General features: G+C 35.5%; 1 protein-coding gene across 1 annotated transcript; it reads left to right on the plus strand.

The window, feature by feature from the left end:
* Positions 1 to 10817: 10817 nt before the first annotated feature.
* On the plus strand, positions 10818 to 20807 carry LOC108806019 (glycosyl hydrolase 5 family protein-like). The gene is made up of 4 exons (XM_018578030.2): positions 10818 to 11350; positions 11880 to 12127; positions 19104 to 19621; positions 20383 to 20807. The coding sequence occupies exons 1-4, from the start codon at positions 10943 to 10945 to the stop codon at positions 20805 to 20807; spliced, it is 1599 nt and encodes a 532-aa protein (XP_018433532.1). The 5' UTR covers positions 10818 to 10942.
* The last annotated feature ends 449 nt before the right edge of the window (positions 20808 to 21256 follow it).

Consider the following 21256-nt stretch of genomic DNA (forward strand, 5'->3'; position numbering starts at 1 on the left):
TGTATTCCTCTTTTTGGCGGATTGGAACTCCACCAGAATTGTGCAATGGCACTAGCAAGGTTCTCACAGATTTCCAGAGGGAGTAAGAAGGTAGACATCACATACGCCGGGAGAGCAAGTAGAATAGACTTGATTAGTACTTCCTTTCCTCCTTTCGATAACCATCTGCCAGTCCACCCATTCACTCTGTGTAGCAGCTTCTCCTTTAGGAATGCAAATAGTTTACATTTAGACCCACTTATATCTTCTGGTATTCCTAAGTAGGACCCCATACCACCTTCATTTTGTATTGCCAGAATATTTTTGATTTGTTGCCGGTCACTAGCTCGTATCCTCTTGCCAAAGAGCAGAGAAGATTTATCAAAATTTATGCATTGTCCAGATGCCTGTCCATATGTCCTGACTACTTTCATAACTTCTTCACATTCACGGGGCTCCGCCTTACAGAAGAAAAGGCTATCGTCAGCAAAAAGAAGGTGAGATACCGGGGGGCTAGAACGAGCGGCTCTCATCCCCGTTATTTTACCATGATTCTCTGCTTGACTAAGAAGGTTAACGAGCGCTTTCGTGCATAGAATAAATATGAAAGGAGACAAAGGATCTCCTTGTCGTAGACCTCTCTCTGGAACTATGTGTCCTCTAGGCTCTCCATTCATCAAAACTTGGTACTTAACTGAAGTAACACATCTCATAATCCATTCAATCCATACCTTTGAAAAGCCCATCTTCCTCATCACTGCTTCTATAAAGGACCACTCCATCCTATCATAAGCCTTACTCATATCTGTCTTTATAGCCATTCTCTTAGTTCGTCCTTCGGGCTTAGTTCTCAGAGTATGGAACAGCTCTTGTGCTATCATCACATTATCTGATATTTGTCTTCCTGCGACAAAAGCCGACTGTGTCTCAGATATCAAGTGCGGAAGAACCTTTTTTAATCTTTGGCATAAGACCTTATATATTATTTTGTAGCTGACATTGCATAGACTGATAGGTCTAAACTGTGTCATCTCATTCGGCTTTGTCGTCTTAGGTATGAGACAGATATTTGTATCATTTAAGCCATGCGCCATTGTACCTTGAAAAAGAAATTGATTAACCATATGAGTTAGATCATCTTTCACAATGTCCCAAACTTCTGATAGAAAAGAGCAGTCATTCCATCTGGTCCCGGTGCCTTTTCTGGGTGCATAGCAAAGAGTGCTAGCTTAACCTCCCATTCTGTTACTGGTGCTGTGAGATCATCATTTACTTGTCCAGTGATGGTCATTTTAACCTCCGTGAGTGCTTCCGCTATGTCCTCTGGATTGGAGGATTCAAATATTTGTCGGAAATAACTAGTAGCAATGGCTACTAATCCCTCTTCATCCTCGACCATATTCCCATTTGCATCTAGGAGTTGTGTTATCCTATTCTTTGCTCTCCTCTGTTTAACTAATGCATGGAAAAATTTAGTGTTTCGATCTCCCTCTCTGAGCCAAAAAACTCTACTCTTTTGTTTCCAGAACATTTTCTCTGCCTTAAGAGCATTGGAAAGCTCCTTTAGAGCATCAGCTATCTGTTCCAATGTAGCATTATCATCAGAGTATAGGTCTTCTACCTTCTCTTTAAGCTCTTCCACCAGCTTTTCAGAGTTCACATTATTTTCTCTCCTCCATTGACTCAGAGCTTTCCTACAGTTAGCAATATGATCCATTATACTTGCGTCCGGTGGCAGATCATCCGATTTCCATCCTTAAAGAATGACTTGTCGCAGCTCCTCGTTATCCAGCCATCTTTTATCAAATTTGAATTTCTTTTTCCTTCTCTTTGGCCTCTTGAGAATCTCTGCTAGAACTGGACGATGATCCGAGCCCCAAAGCCTGAGATATTTCGATGATGTATGTGGAAAATTTTCATGCCAATCTTCATTGCCCACTGCTCTATCTAGGCGGCATCTCACAGTTACACCTCCAGATCTTTTTCCTACCCATGAGAGCTTGTTTCCAGTAAATGGAAATTCCAGCATACCACAATTACTTAGCATTTGTTTGAAAGGTAAAAAAGAATTATCCGAGCGCTGTCTACCCCCCTTCCTTCTCAGTATGATCCACAATTTCATTAAAGTCACCAATCATGAACCATGGTCCATTTCTAGTTGTGGCAAAGCGCGTAAGACGCTCCCAAACCTGATCTCTACGTTCTAAAACAGGGTCTCCATAAACAAATGTCATGTAAACTTTTATTCCATCAATGACTGCCTCAATGTCAATCATTCTGTTATTTGAAAATAAAACATTAACTTGAAACTCATCCAAAAACAAAAGCGCTAAACCTCCGCTGAGACAAAGTGGCTCAACAGTAAACAAACAATCAAATCCTAAATCGGCTTGAATATTTTGCAACATCCGCCTCTTATTCTTTGTTTCAGAAAGGAACACGAGTCCTGGGCGATGCTTCTGACACATCTCCGTAAGGCGTCGAACTGTGAGGTCGCTCCCTATCCCTCTACAGTTCCAACTGAGCGTCTTCATGGATGATTGTGGGATGAGTTTTTGGAACTCATCAAACCATCATGTTTAGACGATCCTTCATGTGCCTTTCTTACACCTTTATTGTGACGCCTTGCTTTTCCATTTCCGCCCAAAGCCTGCAGTCCAGATGATGCAGTGTGTTTCCAATTTGGAATGCTCAAAGAAGCACTCTTTTTGTTGCTATGCCTCTTGTTCTTCGTGGATTTAGAATCAGACTTTGTGCTCCTCCTCACCAGAGCTGAGTCTTTTTCATTACCAGCTTCCATCTCCATTAAATCCACGCCTAATAGATCATCATCTTCAACCTCCGCTTCCATCATTTATGTGTCCTATTGCTCAAGGTTCTCCATACCATCCAATGCACCAATAATCTCATCAGTGTTCAAGGCCTCCTTATCAGTTGAAGGATAAAAACTTATCGGGAGCGGCTCTCCCCTTTGTTGGACAGTCACATTCTCCTCCATTGGGTGATCCAGACGCGTCTGAGTTAATATGGTGCTCGCCAGCTTGCGAAAACTAGTCGGCTCGTTCTTCCTCGCAGGTGAGCTTCTGACTTCTACTTCCGATGAGCCGGAGATATGTTCATAAGGAACAATCTCATGTCTCTATTTTTCAACAAAAGAAGCCATAGCCTTATCCATTATCATGTTCGTTGAATCAGTATCACCATCACCATCAGTCCGCCTTGTTTCCCTATCACCGTCTACCATCTTTCTCTTGTCTCTATCAGCCTCCACTCCTCTCTGTTTCTCCCTCCACATCCTCTATGTTTTCCGATCATAGGGACCAGAGTTGGCTCGAGCTCCGCCGTATCTATTATTTCTTGAATAATCATCCTTACGTCTAATTATCCTATCAGAGTGACGACTCCCTCGTTTATTTGCATCCCAAGAATGGTAAGAGTTTCTCTCCTGGAAAGAACTTCCCCTCGAGTTTGTCTCCACATGACGAGATTGCGTATCACGGGACACCAGCGAAGACTGGTGATAAGAGCGCTCCTCATAGCTTTTGGTTCGTGCAGAGTTAAACTGATCCGAACTCAGCATCCTCTGATTCGTGTTCAACGACAACTGAGAAAATTCACGGTTCGGTACAGGTGCAGCTCGGGACTCATACGGTAGCTGCATCCTTGCAAATACATCAGATCGCTCAGGAAGTTGAAGCCGGGATTTGACATCAGTCGTTGGACAATATCCTTTCTCATGAGAGAGCATCCCGCAAGTTGTACAATGCTTAAAGAACAGTGTGTACTTGATCTCAATCGTTACCTCATCTCCTTTATATTCAACTTTCCGTGAAAACTTTAAAGGTTTTCGAGAATCAATATCAATAAGCATACGACCTTCTGATAGCTCAAGGGTATCAACATGACCAAGCCTTCCTCCTATGTTCCGAAGATTGACATCAGTCCATAGATGTAGTGGGAAGCCAACGAGCTGAACCCAAAACGAAATGGTCCATGGATAATCATCATGGACGATAGGCTCCCATCGAACCAAGACGAACATACAGAAATTATAATGAAAAGGGCCTTGCCGAAGTACGGAATTGAGATCTTCCTCAGACAAGAAACTGAACAAGAACTTCCCATTGCCAATGTCATTCGCTGTGATTCTATCAGACAATCCCCACTGAGATGGCATTGTTTGTAGTAGCTTTTCAACAACCTGCTTCTTCGGATTGAGTATCTTCCCTAACAAGGTTAAGTTGAACTCCTTGATTACAGATGCTTCTTCACGGTCTACTAGCCTGATAGGCGCATCATCATCGTCCTCATCATAAGCAATTCCTTTTCCTTTTCGATCCTCCTGATAGGTTAAGCGAGCCATGGACATCGATCCCATCCAAAGAGATGGTATCAATATCAAACACAGAGATGATCCGGTCCGATGAAACGTGTGATATGAGAGAAGCAAAACACCAATGAGTGTAAGAGCAAACGGATGCCCCGAAATCAATCCTGATATCAACCTGAATGGGACACGACGGAGCTAGGCGAGGGCAATAAGCAATCCGACGCAGCGTAGCAGTAGCGTGATGCAGAAGCAAGTGACAAGATAAGAAAGTCCTGATCTCAATGAAGATCACGGATTCAATTATCCCAAACAGATGAGAAATCAGTCCGATGAAACTGATTCTAATCGCAAGAACCAACGAGAAACACCGACGAAGCTTGAAAAGGAAAACGTGATGAAAACAGAGTCGAAGAAACTCTGTGCAAGGGGGATCAAACTCTCCGCCAGATGACAAGGGTCAACCGGATGATAAGGATTCGATCACCAATGAGTGAATCGAGGCCTGGAGATCACGATCTCAGATTGAGTTTGAAATCTCCATTGTCGCCTGTTATGGCCTTTGTTATTTGTGAACAAAAAGAAAGACTTATTATTGTTATGTCAATTTAGCAACGGAGATATATATATATCCCCTATATATTAATCACGGAGCATTGAAATATTTTTCTTCTAACTACGTGTCATCACTAGATTGATTCTTAGAATACTTAGAAAAATATATTGGTTCATCCTAATATATATTATATGTTTTTATTAAATAAACTATTAAAATGATTATTAGTGTATAAAAAATATTCTCAATTCTTTTCTAAATAAAATCTACAGAATTTTCTAATATGATTAATATATACATGGCAGTTAATGATAAAGAATAATAAAGATTTGATAACAGTTTTTGTATCCTTTCTCGTTTTGTTTAATTTTATATTATTAAAAGAAATTAAAAAATCACATCAACTATATAGTAAAAAAAATTTAGATTTATAGAACGGGTCTTGTGGTCAAGTGGCATTGGATGGGCCAGTGACGTTAAAATGTTTTAGGTTCGATTTTCCTGCTATGCAAAACTAAGTCACACTGTTATATTCACCTACGCGGATATGGGTCCATGTTTTAAAACTCATTTGAATGCCTTCGAGAAGTAGTCCATCCACGGACTTGCAACTCTCCTAGATTCAAACAGGTAAAAAAAAAAATTCTTTTTCAAAGAAAAAAAAATTAAACTTTTTCTTATATGTTATATTTTGAATTTCTTAAAATGACTATAAATTACTAAAAAAATTAAAAATCTCACTTTGAAAATTTTGTGATCAATGAATAAATGTTTTTGTTATAACAAGATACAAATGATCATAAAATCGTTTGAATAGAAAATCTCATTTAATATTTATTCATATATTAATATCGTTTCAATTAAAATTTGTACAATATTAAAAACATAAATATGTTAATTTTGAAATTTGCATTGAATAACTATCACATCGAAAAAAATTGGGATGAACAGTTTAAATTTCTTATTACATCAAATATAAAAATATTAATAAATCATATGATAATAATATTTATATTAAAATACTATATATATATATATATATATATATCTCAATATCATCAAATTTGATTATATACCATACAAAATAATTAAAATAATTATTTAGATTTACTTACAGTGAAAATATTGTAAATAAACAAGAGGTATTATTTTGATTTATGTGATTATTCTAAACTCATATATATTTAATCAAAAAATAATTGATTACTTTAACAAGTGTAAGATCTTACTAATTAATATTTTTTTTAAATATTACAAAGGATCGATATATCAAAGATTAATTTAGAAGCTATTGAAACATGGATTGCACAATAAATTTACTTTCCTAACTCTAACCTCTATTCTCTTAGTCACATCACTAACAAAGAATAATTTGGAATTTGACAATCTTAAATAGTAGTGTTCTTTTAGTCTGAGTCCATCGTTTTCCTTAAATGGACCTAGAATAATTTTTAATGATTAACTAAATGGATCAAATACATAGTAGAATGTGGCTTTAGATTAAAATATTGCATACCTAAAATAAATATGAACCATCATTACTTTCTTTTAAAATATTGTTACAATAAAAAATATACGGTTGAGAAAAATCTGAATCCAAAAAATCAGACCAAATTCAATCTAGAAAATAGTACTTCATTTTAACCAAAATTGGTTAGATATCCAAACGGATTCAAAAATATATATATAATAATAATAACAATCCTAATTAATTTCAAAGGTTGTGAATCCCTACTAAGTTGAATGGTTGTGTTTTCATTCTAAAAGTCGTCAATTTATATACAGCAAAACTCTATAAATTAATAATAGTGGGACTGATAATTTATTAATTTATAGAGTTTTAATTCAAATAAAATTTCCATTTTACACTTATATTTTAAAAATATTTTTTTATTTAAAGGTTGTATCGCTACTATAGGTATAACAAGAAAGCATATAAAGATTTTGTCATGGTTTCCTAATTAACCAAACTAAATCTTTCATCTGACAACCACAAAAGTTGTATCACGGTTTTTTTACACATTACATAACACTACAGCTAAAGGGTTCAGATATGAATCCCCTTGTAACATTGTTGATATACAAAATATATGTAAATAGAAGTTTTCTTCTTTTAGAATTTGCTAATACTTTGAGAAAAAAAAAGGTTCAGATATCCAAACAAGAGGGAACATCGCCTTTTCCGACCCCTACAATTTACTATTTGTGTCGTGCATTTCTAGACCCAAAAACTATAGAAAAGTGGTAAAATATAAATAAATTTAAACGAAAAATAATTTAAATTTCAGTCCGTCAAAAGTCGTGTGATGATGTGAATATTTTTAATAATTTAATCACAATAAATATTCACACGTTTAATGAAGTTTTGTATTATAAAATACACAGTTACTATTTTCTAAGAGATATACCAGTTTGAAAAATCACACATTAAAAAGTCCTGTGATTTTTTTTTAAATAAGATAGACTGTTAATTTATTTATAAACTAATAACTAGATTCTGATCCGTCCTTGAAAGAGCGGGTACTTTTTTGTTGTTTTTTCAATATAAAGATTGATAATTTTTTGTTTTAATTATATAAAATGTGACATGATCAAATTTCAATTATGTGGATTTGTTATAGTGTGTACAGTATGACGAAATTTAAAATGCGTCATACGTTTTATGTTTGTAAATAAGTTAAGTAATGGTTTTATCCGAAATTCTTAATTAGGCTATTATATAATTTTAAAGATTTATAATTTATATAAAATATTGCTAAACATATAAAGTGGTCAATAATATTTTTGATTAAGTCTTATCCTTGAGTGGTTACAAAATTTCAATTTCTAATATCAACTTATTAAATTTTTTGCAGACTTTAATTTATGATATTGATATTAAAAAGTTTATGGGATATGAAATTGATTATATAAAATCATAACTCATTTAATTAGTTAGCAAGTCTATCTAAATATTGAAATAGACCCACAAAACCGAAAGACAATATTGTCATTAATGAATTTTTTTAGTTAGTCATATCATTAAGGACATTTTTAGAAAATTTTAACATTTCATTAAGGGTATAATATAGGAATGATCCCCTTTTAATGGTATTGGTGATTAATTTGTAATATTTTTGCTTACTAAATACTAACTATGAAGCTAATGATTTATTTTATAAAAACGAAACTTTTTAATAAACTTTTGTAGAGTATTTTTCAAAATATCTTGTTAGAACTTCAATATACTTATATTTATATCTAAATAAAAAATATTATAAGATATTTTAACTAAAATTATAAAATATTTACATTTAATAAAGTTCCTAGATTGACTAATTTTTGTGAGATATTATAAAAATATAATGGGTGTTGTTCAATCATGTATTTTAATAGAGTTCACATCTAATCAAAATCAACCATTATTTCAATGGTGATTCTAAATTCTATTTTAAAGTTTAGTATTATTTGATATTGCATTTATAAATCTTATTTAAAATCTAGTATTAATGAATGATTTAAATCTAGTTTTTGAAATCTTGTGTTATTCAACTTTAATGGATTTAAAAATTATTTGTATTTAAAACTGATTTCAAATAATTTGTTGTGGAGTCTCATTAACAAATTATTGAAATCAAAATCCAAAAGATACCGGAGAGATTTTAGAATTCAACAACTAAAACTACATTTAGATTTTAGTTATTTATTGATTACGAAACATTTACAACTGCTTTCAAATTATTGATTGAATAACATTCTCATAGATTTAAATTGGTCTAATAAAAGGATCAAGGAGAGTTTCTTAACATTCATGATTACATATATACCCTTGACTCAAAACACAAGGGTGGATAGTCTGGTATTCGAGTTCAACTGTCTCATTTCATCTACATAGATTCAGAGTCTCATATTTAGTTAGCAGAGTTTTAATCGAATATATGTTTATACTGATGACAGAAAAGAGATGGTCTAATTTGAAATATCACGCATAAAAAATCATGTGAATTTATTCTAATAAGATAAATAAATTTAAAGTTAAATTGATTTTTTCTTTAATATCTTTAATAAATAATTAAACTTTAGATTTTGAACGACATATTTTGTAAATAATATATGAACTAAATGTTAAGTTTATATAATTATGATTATATTTTAATAAGATAGATACTAACGAAATGGTCTAGCTATAATAATACTGTAATGTAAATGTTTTAGAATGATCATGTTTTAATTGAATAGACTAGATTTTGACTCACTCTTTAAAAGAGCGGGATACTTTATGATGTGAAATTCCTTTAACAATATTATAAAGTGCATGGTATGTTGTCTATTTAACCTTTTGCATTTAAATCCGTGTTTTTAAAACTCAATCCAAACCCGTATTCAATCTGTACTCGCGATCTAACCGGTAAATCTATTAATCCGATATATAATTTAGCTTGGGTTTTAAGAAATAACCATTATTTAAAAGTTCAATAAACCCGCAAAATAGCTAAAACCCGATGCTACCAGTTTAATCGAAAAGTGATCGGTGTGTAATCCAATTTGATTTAACTTGTTATTTTTTAATTTTAAAATATAATATAAATGTTTTCATTAGATATTTAAATACTTGGCCATTTTAATTTTATTGTACTTTTATTATATGTGGTAGCTCCAACTGTTACAGAACTGTTTAATTGTTTTTTATATATTTCTGTGAAACAAAAAATAAATAAAATATATTTAAAATGTTACTAAATTTTTAACATGATTTTATTGTATTTCTAATATTGATATGTATAATTATATATTGAATTGATTAAACTATTGACATACATTTTACTTGCAGCCGACCCAATAACCCAATGACTAAGCAGTCAGGTACAAAGTCTGCATAAATTTTAAAAACATTGACTTAAACATATTTTTACTTTTTATAACTTTTATAATTTACAATTTTATTAAATTTTAACAACATGATATATGATTTTATATACTAATACAATGTATATTGATCATATATCTCGAAAGCTAATATAATTTATTGGTTATTTCAGATTGTAATATTATTTGAAGACATTGAGTATTAATAGGATATTGTCAATCTATTAATTTTAGTAGTTAAATAGGATTTTTATATTTCTGAAAAAGAGTTATTAGAATATGGGGTGATTGGTTGGGTTGTAACTAATGATTTTAGCTTTAATTTCTATATACAACCACTTAAGTTACCAATCGTGTTTTAAGTAGTTTTTAAAGCTAAAGTCAATAAAAAAAAAATGTTTGTAGAATCCTTATTTTCTAAAGCAAAAAAAATATGGTTATAGAAAACTATTTCTTTTTAAAAATATTACTGTAAGAATATATTTCTTTTTTCATCGTTTCTCTTATTTAATTTATATAGCTACATTAGATACAGGTACATCAAATTATATAGTATAAATTATACAGTAAATTTTCTACAGCTAAAATCCAATCAATAGTCCCCATTGTCTCTGACATATAACACTTATTTTACGATTATTTGTAATCTTGTGAAGTATTTAGAAGTTACCATTTTTAGAAAAGTTGTCAAATATACTAAAAACTGTTAATGTACTAAAATTCATGAATTACTTTATGTTTCATATTAATAGGAAAATAGGAAATAAATCTTCTCAATTTAAATAGTTACCATAATATTTGTTTTTAAAAATAAATGATAATGGCACTCATGTAAATAATTTGAAAAGGCAAGGGAATGTCAAAAAAGGTCGTTTTAATTGTATTTGATTCAAATTATTCTGGATTTTTTTCCTGAAAAGTAAAATTTATTATCATAATATTACCTATTTGACTTTGACCATAAATAAATGCAGGCATATCGCCAGACGCCAATATGTACTTTTAAAAATCACCAAATATAATGTTCAAAAAAAAAAAATCACCAAATATGACATTGTGTTTTTAACTTTAACATAGGAGAAAGGAAGTGAAAACATATTGAACGGAACTTATGTCATGATAAAATACAGATTACTTCCAAATCCTTTTCCTCTATATATGTATGTCTCTTCCATATGATTCACCAACCCCAAAACAAAATTTTTTAAACGCAAAAATATCAACATAAATTTAACATGAAGACAACAAAAGTACTAGAACGCATGTTTTGCTTCATCTTCTTCTTATTGTTCTCCATCACCAACAACGTGGCATTTCCTCTCTCTACGAACTCTCGTTGGATCATCAACGAAAAAGGACAAAGAGTGAAACTGGCGTGTGTGAATTGGCCAGCGCATCTGCAGCCTGTGGTGGCAGAAGGGCTCAGCAAGCAACCGCTTGATGCCGTGGCCAAGAAGATAATGGCAATGGGTTTCAATTGTGTTAGGTTAACTTGGCCACTAGATTTAGCTACAAATGAGACATTGGCTACTAATGTTACTGTGAGACAATCTTTTCAGAGTCTTGGTCTTAGTGATGACATTTCTGGTTTCCAAACCAAGAACCCATCGATGATTGATCTTCCACTCATTGAAGCTTACAAGGTATTAATATAATATTTTCTTAGATGCTTTTTAGAATAAATAAAAGAATTACCAGATCTAATGTTGAAATAAAACTATTAGTTTATTAATTGCAAGTATTGTTTTCTGAAAGTTCCAAACTATAAAAATTGGCATAAACGTAGGTTTATATTTAAACAAATAGTTTAAAATAATATTTTCAACTAATTTACAATCGATTTTTTTTGGCTAAGAATATGAATTGCATTACTAGAATGAACGGGTTGTGAGTTACAAAGGATCAGAGCTTACAAGAATTCTCCGTAGCAAAAAAGATAAAAACCTGGAAAAAAACTGAGATTACAGAAACCATTACAGAAACCATTACAAGCATTTTTTAGATTTTCACTTTTAATAACTGCAGTTTTCATCAAATTACATTGATGTACTAAGCTAAATGAATTTATACCAATAAATCTTCACCCAAGAAATATTTAAAAACAAAAAAAAATTACTTTTTCTTTTGAAATTGAAAAAAAAACAAAATCTTTTATTTTGCGTCTTTTTAAAGAGCGTGGTGACTACGTTGGGAAACCACAATTTGATGGTGGTATTAGACAACCACTTGACCAAGCCAGGGTGGTGCTGCCGCTACAACGACAGCAACGGTTTCTTTGGCGATACTTTCTTTGAACCTGGCACGTGGATCGCAGGTCTGACTAAGATAGCTACACTCTTCAAAGATGCCTCCAATGTGGTTGGTATGAGCCTCAGAAATGAACTTAGAGGACCTAGACAAAACGTCGACGATTGGTTCAAGTACGTACATTTGCATAACGAATTATTCGCCCTTGACTTTATTGTTTTGTTGCTTTACCAAAGTACATAATAGTTGGCTTTTACTTTGTTAAGGTTATGACCATAATTCAAAAAGATTATACTGTCGTAAATTACAGCAACTTGCTCGCCAGCAAAAGAAAAAATATATGTGTTTGTTTTTTCCCAATCATATTGCGTTCTACTCATATAAATTTTTTGGTCAAAGCAGTAGGTAATATAGGTTCGGTACTTTTCAAACAATTGCTAAAGTTATATATTAGTGATCATGAGTGATCTGCGTATATATATTACTAAATATGTTAGGTATTCGATCTGAGTCCGATTATAGATTCAACTCTGTTTCCGGCTTGATTAAGCTACCTAAACCGATTCGATCAATACTAGTCACGAACTCAATGAAACGCAAGAATGCAAAACATACACAAGTTGTTCACCCGGTGTTCACCGCACCTCTCGATGTGAGAGGCCGCTATCCTCACCGGAGCTAGCTCCGCTAGCAATCCACTAGTTAATCAAAGCGATTACAAGTGTTCGATATCACAACCTGATACTGTTTGTTCTTTGTGCAGTTTCTACAAGCAAAGATACAGAGATCTCAATGGAGTAGACTACGTGAGCGACTACGACGGAGATGACAGCCTTTCAACCTCCAGTTCCTCCGATAGCGACGGCGGATCGTAGAATGATATGGAGAAAGCTCTGCGACGTCAAGAGTTGTGATCACCTACCGGATCGTCTCTGCTCTTCGTCAAGCTTTCTCCTCCAGCTCCCGTGATCTCCCGTGATCTCTTTCTCTCTCTACTGTAACGAATTCGTCTTCTCTCTCTGTTTGATCAAGAAGACGATGGTGTAACTGACTGTAGGGTCCACTCCTTATATAACAAACTCGATCACTAGCTCGAGCTTTATCTCGAGCTGGTTTACTCTGAACCGGGTTCAAGCCCATTTGATGATTCTTTTTTAGTCAATTGATTCAGCCCAGTAGGAAGCCCAGACATAAACGACACCGCTTCACAAATCTCCACCTTGTCGATTAGGTCACAAAACTTCCTCCGCCGAAACCAAATCCGCAACTGAGACACCTCCCGACACAATCATGCCTGAATCTCCTCAAGATAGCCATACCGGATTCAACAGCCATGAAGTAAGTCAAGCCATACCCATGTCTGCCTCTCCTTCTCCGATACGAAGCCCAGAACCACTGATGTTTATACCAGATCGAGAACCCTCTCCGACTCTCACTCTTCCTGCCGATTTCAAGTTACCAGAATCAATCCATGTGCCTCCATTCTCTGAACCTGAGCCACAAACAACTCCACCTCCACCTGAATACGCTGGAACTCCACCTCAAGAGTCAAACACTCTTCCGAACAGTAAGTAAACTCCGTCTTTCTCAAATACGAAAATATAATGAATGATTCAACCTCACTAGCTTCTGTTTACCAGCAGCTGAGAACTCGAACTACCCCATTCATCCTCTCGCTACCTTTGAGTAAGTTTCTCTATTTTCTTCATTAGTTTCTCCTTGTTGTTTATCCAAGAACAGATCACTAACCCATCTGCTCTCTTCTTGTTTCATGAACTCCTTATGCTGAGACGACTAACAACAGAGGCGTCTCGGAGTTCTTGGACACGAAATCACGAGGCGATCCCAAGCGTTACGAGATGCTTCTCGAACGCATTACCAGGTACCGTCTTCGTTAACACATCTGCAGGATTTAGAGTAGTGTGAATTTTAGGATCTTCACCCACCCAAAATCCACAATATCCCTGATGAAATGAATCTTGTTAGCCACATGTTTAGTCCTCTCATGATGAACTGAATTCTTAGCTAGGCAAATAGCACTCTGTGAATCACAGTTGAGCTTAAAGAACTCAGAAGTAAAACTCAATTCACCGCAGAATTCCCTTAACCATAAGCCCTCCTTAGTTGCTTCAGATAATGTCATGTACTCAGCCTCTGTAGTAGACAATGCTACTACATGCTGAAGTGCAGATCTCCAACTAACGGTATTGCCACCCACTTGAAAAATATATCCTGTAACTGAACGACGCTTGTCTAGATCAGTAGAGTAGTCAGAGTCACTGAAACCTTCAATCTCAAAATGCCCACATTTCGTAAACGTTAGACACACATCAGAAGCACCTTGTAGATAACGAAATATCCACTTAACAGCTCCCCAATGCTCTTGACTAGGCTTAGACATGAACCTGCTTACCAGACCCACCGCAAACGCTAGATCAGGTCTTGAACCAACCATCGCATACATCAAACTCCCAACTGCACTTGCATATGGGATTGAATCCATCTCTTTAGCTTTCACGATCCGTTCCTTATCAGTCAAGCTTCTCAACTTAAACTGACAATTAGTTGGTGTAACCACTGGCTTGCAGAATTCCATCCCAAACGTTCTCAAAATGTGCTTTATGTACTTTCCCTGAGATAGCTTCAACACTCCCTTACTCCTGTCTCGGATGATATCCATTCCAAGTATCCTGGAGGCAGGACCCAGATCTTTCATTTCAAACTCTGATTTCAAAACTTCCTTTAGCTTTGTAATCTCCTTCTTACTCTTCGCTGCTATGAGCATATCATCCACGTAGAGAAGAAGATATATATTATCTCCAGCTTTTCCTTCCTTCAAATACACGCACGGATCTTTAATACACCGCTTAAAACCCGCACTCTTCATGAACACATCAAACCTTAGATTCCACTGTCTTGGAGATTGCTTCAATCCGTACAAGGATTTCTTCAGTAAACAAACTTTTCCTTCATCTCCCATCTTAATAAAACCTTCTGGTTGCTCCATGTAGATAGTTTCATCTAGGTTTCCATGTAAAAACGCAGTTTTCACATCCATCTGTTCCAACTCTGTATCATAGTTAACCACATACGACAACATAATCCGAATTGAAACATGCTTAACCACCGGAGCAAAGATCTCGTTATAATCCACACCTTCAACTTGAGAATATCCTTTAGCCAATAGACGCGATTTGTATCTAGGATCTTCAACTCCCGGGATGCCCTCTTTATACTTGTAGAGCCACTTGCATCCTATGACCCTCTGTCTCTGTGGTCTGTCAACAATATCCCAAGTTTCATTTTCATCCAACGAATCTTTCTCCTCACCCATAGATGCATTCCATTTGCCTCTATCCTTGCTCCTCATAGCTTCAGCATACGTCTTAGGTTCATTAATCTCCATATCCGCAGCACTTGTCAACGCATATGCAACAAAGTCTCCACTCTCAAAGATTGCAGGAGGCTTTGTTTGCCTGCGTACTCTGTCTCTAGCCAAAAGATAACCACTTAATGAGTCGTCTGAACCATCCACTGCGTTTTTTGTCTCGTTCTCATCACTCTCTGAATCTGAGCTTTCCCCTTCAATAGAAAAAACTCCACCTTCACCGGTGTTCCTAGATTGTGACGTAGAGCCATACTCAAACGTAGACTTTTCTTTAGTAGGTCCTTGAATCAGATCATCCTTGAATGTAACCTTTTTATACTTAGGCACTGATTCCTTCTCGTTTTCTTTAGCTTCTTGATAAAGAGTTTCTTCATCAAATATCACATTCCTACTAATAGTAGACTTCCCATCTTCTGGTAGCCAAACTCGATACCCTTTAGTGCCTTGTGGATATCCCACGAAGATTCCCTTTAGAGCTCTATGACTCATCTTATCTTGAACTGTGTGCACGTAAGCAACACATCCAAAACGGCGTAGATGATTGAGCTCCACCTTAACCCCTGACCATACTTCCTCTGGAATGTCAAACTCTATAGACGAATTAGGAGTTCTGTTGATGATATACACTGCCGTAGAAGCTGCCTCAGCCCAAAATTTCTTTTCCAATTTAGATTCAGCCAACATACATCGAACCTTGTCAGCAATGGTTTTGTTCATTCGTTCTGCCACTCCATTCTGTTGAGGAGTATAGGTGCACGTTCTATGTTGTTTGATACCAGCTTCTTTACACATAGAATCCATCAGATTATTACAAAACTCCAACCCATTATCAGTCCTCAGACATTTAATCTTCTTTCCCGTTTGAGTTTCAACAAGCTTCTTCCACTCTGAAATATTCTCATAGACTTCATCCTTAGATCTTAGAAACCTGATCCAAACCTTCTTTGAGAAATCATCAATGAGTGTTAAGAAATACTTGCAACCTGATAAACTTTCTTCATTCGACGTAGAACCCCACAGATCACTATGAACGTATCCCAGAATCTCAGTAGTAGTCTTCTTTGCACTCGGAAATGGTAACTTATGAACTTTACCAAGAACACAAATCTCACAGAAGTCCAACGTGTGAACTTCCTTTTCATTCAGATAACCCTTCTTCACCAAAATATTCATGTTCTTTAAACTCATGTGACCGAGCCTTGAATGCCAACGGTTAGTGAGATTCACTTGAGCTTTAACAACATTTGCTTCAGCCTTCACTACGGTTCCTTTCAGATAGTACAACCCATCCTTGTAAACTCCAGTAATCACTTTCTTTTTATCCTTGTAGAACGTGACCGTGTAGTCTTCACCAGTGTACTTGTAACCATTCTTTTCCATCTGACCATAAGAAATCAAATTTCTCACCATCGTAGGCATGTATCTTACTCCTGTTAATATCACTGTCGACTTGTCTGGATTCACTATCTTTAGCTTTCCAATCCCTTTGACTTCACTCACAGTGTTATTTCCCATAAGAACATCACCACCTTCAAACTCTTCCAGATCAAATAGGACTTCCCTGTTAGGTGTGATGTGAAAAGTACATCCTGAATCGAGCACCCATTCTTCTTTAGTATCATGTGTACTTGCAGTAAGAATCATAGGAAACTCCCTCTCCTCAGCCACGTTAGCGGAATTAGTAGCTTTCTGCTCCTTTCTCTCAGGACAATCACGCTTAAAATGACCTTCCTTTCCACATGCCCAACACTCTCTAGCTTTAACATGAGATTTTCCTCTTGACTTCGATCTGAAGCCTTTGCTCTTTGATCTGTTCTTGTTTTGGTTATCAGAACGCTTCTCTGATCTTCCTCTTGAAACAGTTAACCCTTCAGCATTTGACTTAGGACGTTTTCCTAGTCCTTTCTCCTTAAGCTCTGCTTCCTTTGCGTATGCTGATGTAGTCACCTCTTTAACTGTTAACGTCTCCTTCCCATTTCCATACTTAAGAGTATGAACCAATGAATCAAACTGTGGAGGTAGACTGGTTAGGATTTGAATCGCTTGATCCTCATCAGACACATTTATGTTCAGACTAGCCAGATCATCCACAAGCTTTAGAAACTTATCCAAGTTCTCTTCAATACTCTTGCTCTCATCCATCTTATAACTCGCAAAACTTTGCTTGAGGTAGATGCGATTAGGCAGAGTCTTTGTCTGATAGTCTCCTTCCAAAGCTTTCCATACACCCATGGCTGTAGTCTCTTTCATAACTTTTCTCAGAACTATATTTGTCAAACTTGAGCAAATAAGGTTTCGAGCCCTTGTGTCTTTCTCTTTAGATGATGCCCCCTTTTTGACATCTTCGTCTGATGATGACTCTGCATCATCATCAGCTTCTTTCTTAGTACCTCCTTCCTCAGGACTCAAGATGTGTCCCAGACCTTGCAGTTCCAACTGCATCAACATCTTGAACTTCCACATACCAAAATCTCCCGATCCATCGAACTTTTCCATCTCAAACTTTCCGTGAACAGGCTTCATCCTGATCAATCAATTAGAAAAACTCAAACAGCAACAACTCCACAGATTATCCAGAATACCACAACCTCACACACCTTAGATCGAACCTCCAGGCTCTCTTCATCGAGAACCTGGCTCTGATACCACTTGTTAGGTATTCGATCTGAGTCCGATTATAGATTCAACTCTGTTTCCGGCTTGATTAAGCTACCTAAACCGATTCGATCAATACTAGTCACGAACTCAATGAAACGCAAGAATGCAAAACATACACAAGTTGTTCACCCGGTGTTCACCGCACCTCTCGATGTGAGAGGCCGCTATCCTCACCGGAGCTAGCTCCGCTAGCAATCCACTAGTTAATCAAAGCGATTACAAGTGTTCGATATCACAATCTGATACCGTTTGTTCTTTGTGCAGTTTCTACGAGCAAAGATACAGAGATCTCAATGGAGTAGACTACGTGAGCGACTACGACGGAGATGACAGCCTTTCAACCTCCAGTTCCTCCGATAGCGACGGCGGATCGTAGAATGATATGGAGAAAGCTCTGCGACGTCAAGAGCTATGATCACCTACCGGATCGTCTCTGTTCTTCGTCAAGCTTTCTCCTCCAGCTCTCGTAATCTCCCGTGATCTCTTTCTCTCTCTACTGTAACGACTTCGTCTTCTCTCTCTGTTTGATCAAGAAGACGATGGTGTAACTGACTGTAGGGTCCACTCCTTATATAACAAACTCGATCACTAACTCGAGCTTTATCTCGAGCTGGTTTACTCTGAACCGGATTCAAGCCCAATTGATGATTCTTCTTTAGTCAATTGATTCAGCCCAGTAGGAAACCCAGACATAAACGACACCGCTTCACAAAATATATCAGATTTTTGTTACAAAATAATATATTTCTAAACATATCAGATTTTTTGTTACAAAATAATATATTACTAAATATATCAGATTTTTTGTTACAGAATAATATATTACTAGTTACGGTATGTAACATCGGTCAGAACAACATCGGATGATCTATTTCACTACTTGTTTGTACTTCTCTTGTCAAAATTCAGTTGTTTTAATTTCTTGGCCAAAAAGTATCTCAACCATTAACTACCAAGCATCATAAATATTAGGTCTCTTGCCCGAGGAAAGACCACATCCAGTCCGGATTAAAATTGTATCTGCTCTATATATTAAGGGAATGAGAGTGAGATATGATAACATAAAATAGCTCTAATTTTTGTCTCATTATATATGCATGTAGATACATGCAACAAGGAGCCGAGGCGGTCCACGGAGCAAATCCTAACGTACTTATAATCCTTTCTGGTCTCACCTACGACACCGACCTTTCTTTCGTCCGGTCACGACCCGTTAACCTAACTTTCTCCGGGAAACTCGTCTTTGAGATCCATCAATACTCTATCCCCTACACAAAAATATGGAGTTCCAAAAACCCTAACGACGCATGCGGGGACATTCTGAAAATCCTCGACGACGGAGTCGGTTTCAACCTCCGGGAATTCCCGGTGTTTCTTAGTGAGTTTGGAATCGATGTGAGAGGCGTAAATGTTGTCCAGAACCGGAATTTAGGATGTCTATTAGGTTGGGCGGCGGAAAATGACGTAGATTGGGCGATTTGGGAACTTGGTGGAAGTTACTATCTCAGAGAAGGTGTGGTCGGAATGATTGAATATTACAGTGTCTTGGATTCTGATTGGATAAGTGTTCGAAACAACAGTTTCCTGCAAAGACTGTCTCTGATTCAATCCCAGCTTCAAGGTAACTATTCCACATGTTTTTGATGGTCAAAATAATTTTTATCACTGGAAGTTTTTTACTCTCCCCTTTTTTAATATAAATTGTTTTAGATTTGGACAAGTAGATTAAGAAAATAATTAACTTTTTACATTTTCTAAACAAAAACATCATTAATTATTTATCTAACCATAATCCAACAGTTAATAAAATAGAAAGTATATTATCATTCGTCAAAGTAACATTAATTATTAATAAAGTTTACATAGAAAACTGAAAACGTTTATTTGGAACAAATTTTTTTTTTCTAAAACCATTTATATTAAAAACGGAAGGAGTATTTTTATTTTATTTTTCATGAACATTCAAGTTTCAAATTTGGATTACATGATACTTGATAGTATAAAATCAATCTCTACTAAGTTAAAAAATTAAATATTTTATCAAAAAAACAAATTAAATATACATAATCATATAGGAATAATCTTCAAATTAGATTTAATTAATAAATTACAATTGTTCTTCTGAATAATCTTTCTATGGGTCAAAACTTGGTTTAACTATCTGGGTAATTAACAAAAAAAAAACTTTTTAACAAATTTACCTACAATGATTGGGCTACTGTTATGGATTAATAAAAATCCAGAAGTTGACTAAAAAAACAAATTTATGTACAGTATTCAAGTTTTAACTGCAATGATTTGTTTTTCTTTGTTATGTATATTATTCTCTTCCCTACATAGTTAACATCTCACCTTCTTTGGTTAACAAACTTGGTTTACCAGGACCGGATCATCAATCCAAAGTCAACAATCTTGTTTTCCACCCGTTGTCTGGACTTTGCATGCTACAATCTTTCTTAGATCCCACCAAGGTCACTCTCGGTCGATGTAATGAATCTCAACTATGGAACTACACTACTGACAATACCTTAAAACTTCAAAACAAGTCTCTATGCTTAGCGAACACTGGACCAAATGCACCGGTCAAGCTCAGTGAGACGCGTTGCTCGAGCTCTAATTTGTCTAAATGGCAAACCATCTCAGCCTCTAATATGCTCTTAGCTGCGACGTCAACTAATAACTCGCTTTGTCTTGACGTCGATGGAGACAATACCCTCGTAGCTACCAACTGCAGGTGTGTGAACGGCGAAGATAGCTCGTGTGATCCGATGAGCCAGTGGTTTAAGATCGTCAAAGTCAATAAATAAATGATTCTATCTGTTGGATTAGCAATTAGTTACGTAACTCATGAAGCCTAGTATATTCTGTTCCCCCTATGAAAATTACATGAATGGTTCAAAATCAGTTGAAGAACTAATATAATGCTATTATGTTAGTGTGCCCAAAGACACAAAACCACATAACTCTGGCAAAATGATTAATCTAGAAAATCTATCATTGGTAATTTGTTTTATCAACTCACGTAGCTTATTAGTATACGAAATCATGGAGACATTCAATATAAACTAACTACATCCAATCCGCTTACTACAAAATTTAATAACGTAAAAGCTTTTTTTTTTTGCCAAAATGTGAATACCATAATATGAGCAGAGTTTGTAAATAATTACAAAATTTTTAAATAGATGCCTGAGTCAGCCTTGGCAAAAAAAAAAAACAAAAAAAACAAAGCTGAGCCAAAAAAAATTTGAAGAAA

Source organism: Raphanus sativus, chromosome 6 (assembly GCF_000801105.2).
Source record: "Raphanus sativus cultivar WK10039 chromosome 6, ASM80110v3, whole genome shotgun sequence".
Classification (NCBI taxonomy): Eukaryota; Viridiplantae; Streptophyta; class Magnoliopsida; order Brassicales; family Brassicaceae; genus Raphanus; species Raphanus sativus.

Bases quoted from the DNA above. Each gene is read 5' to 3' on its own strand.
- LOC108806019 (XM_018578030.2), top strand. From the start codon at position 10,943: ATGAAGACAACAAAAGTACTAGAACGCATGTTTTGCTTCATCTTCTTC. The intron at 11,351-11,879 runs GTATTAATATAA...GTCTTTTTAAAG, and splicing joins CACTCATTGAAGCTTACAAG to AGCGTGGTGACTACGTTGGG. The intron at 12,128-19,103 runs GTACGTACATTT...ATATGCATGTAG, and splicing joins AACGTCGACGATTGGTTCAA to ATACATGCAACAAGGAGCCG.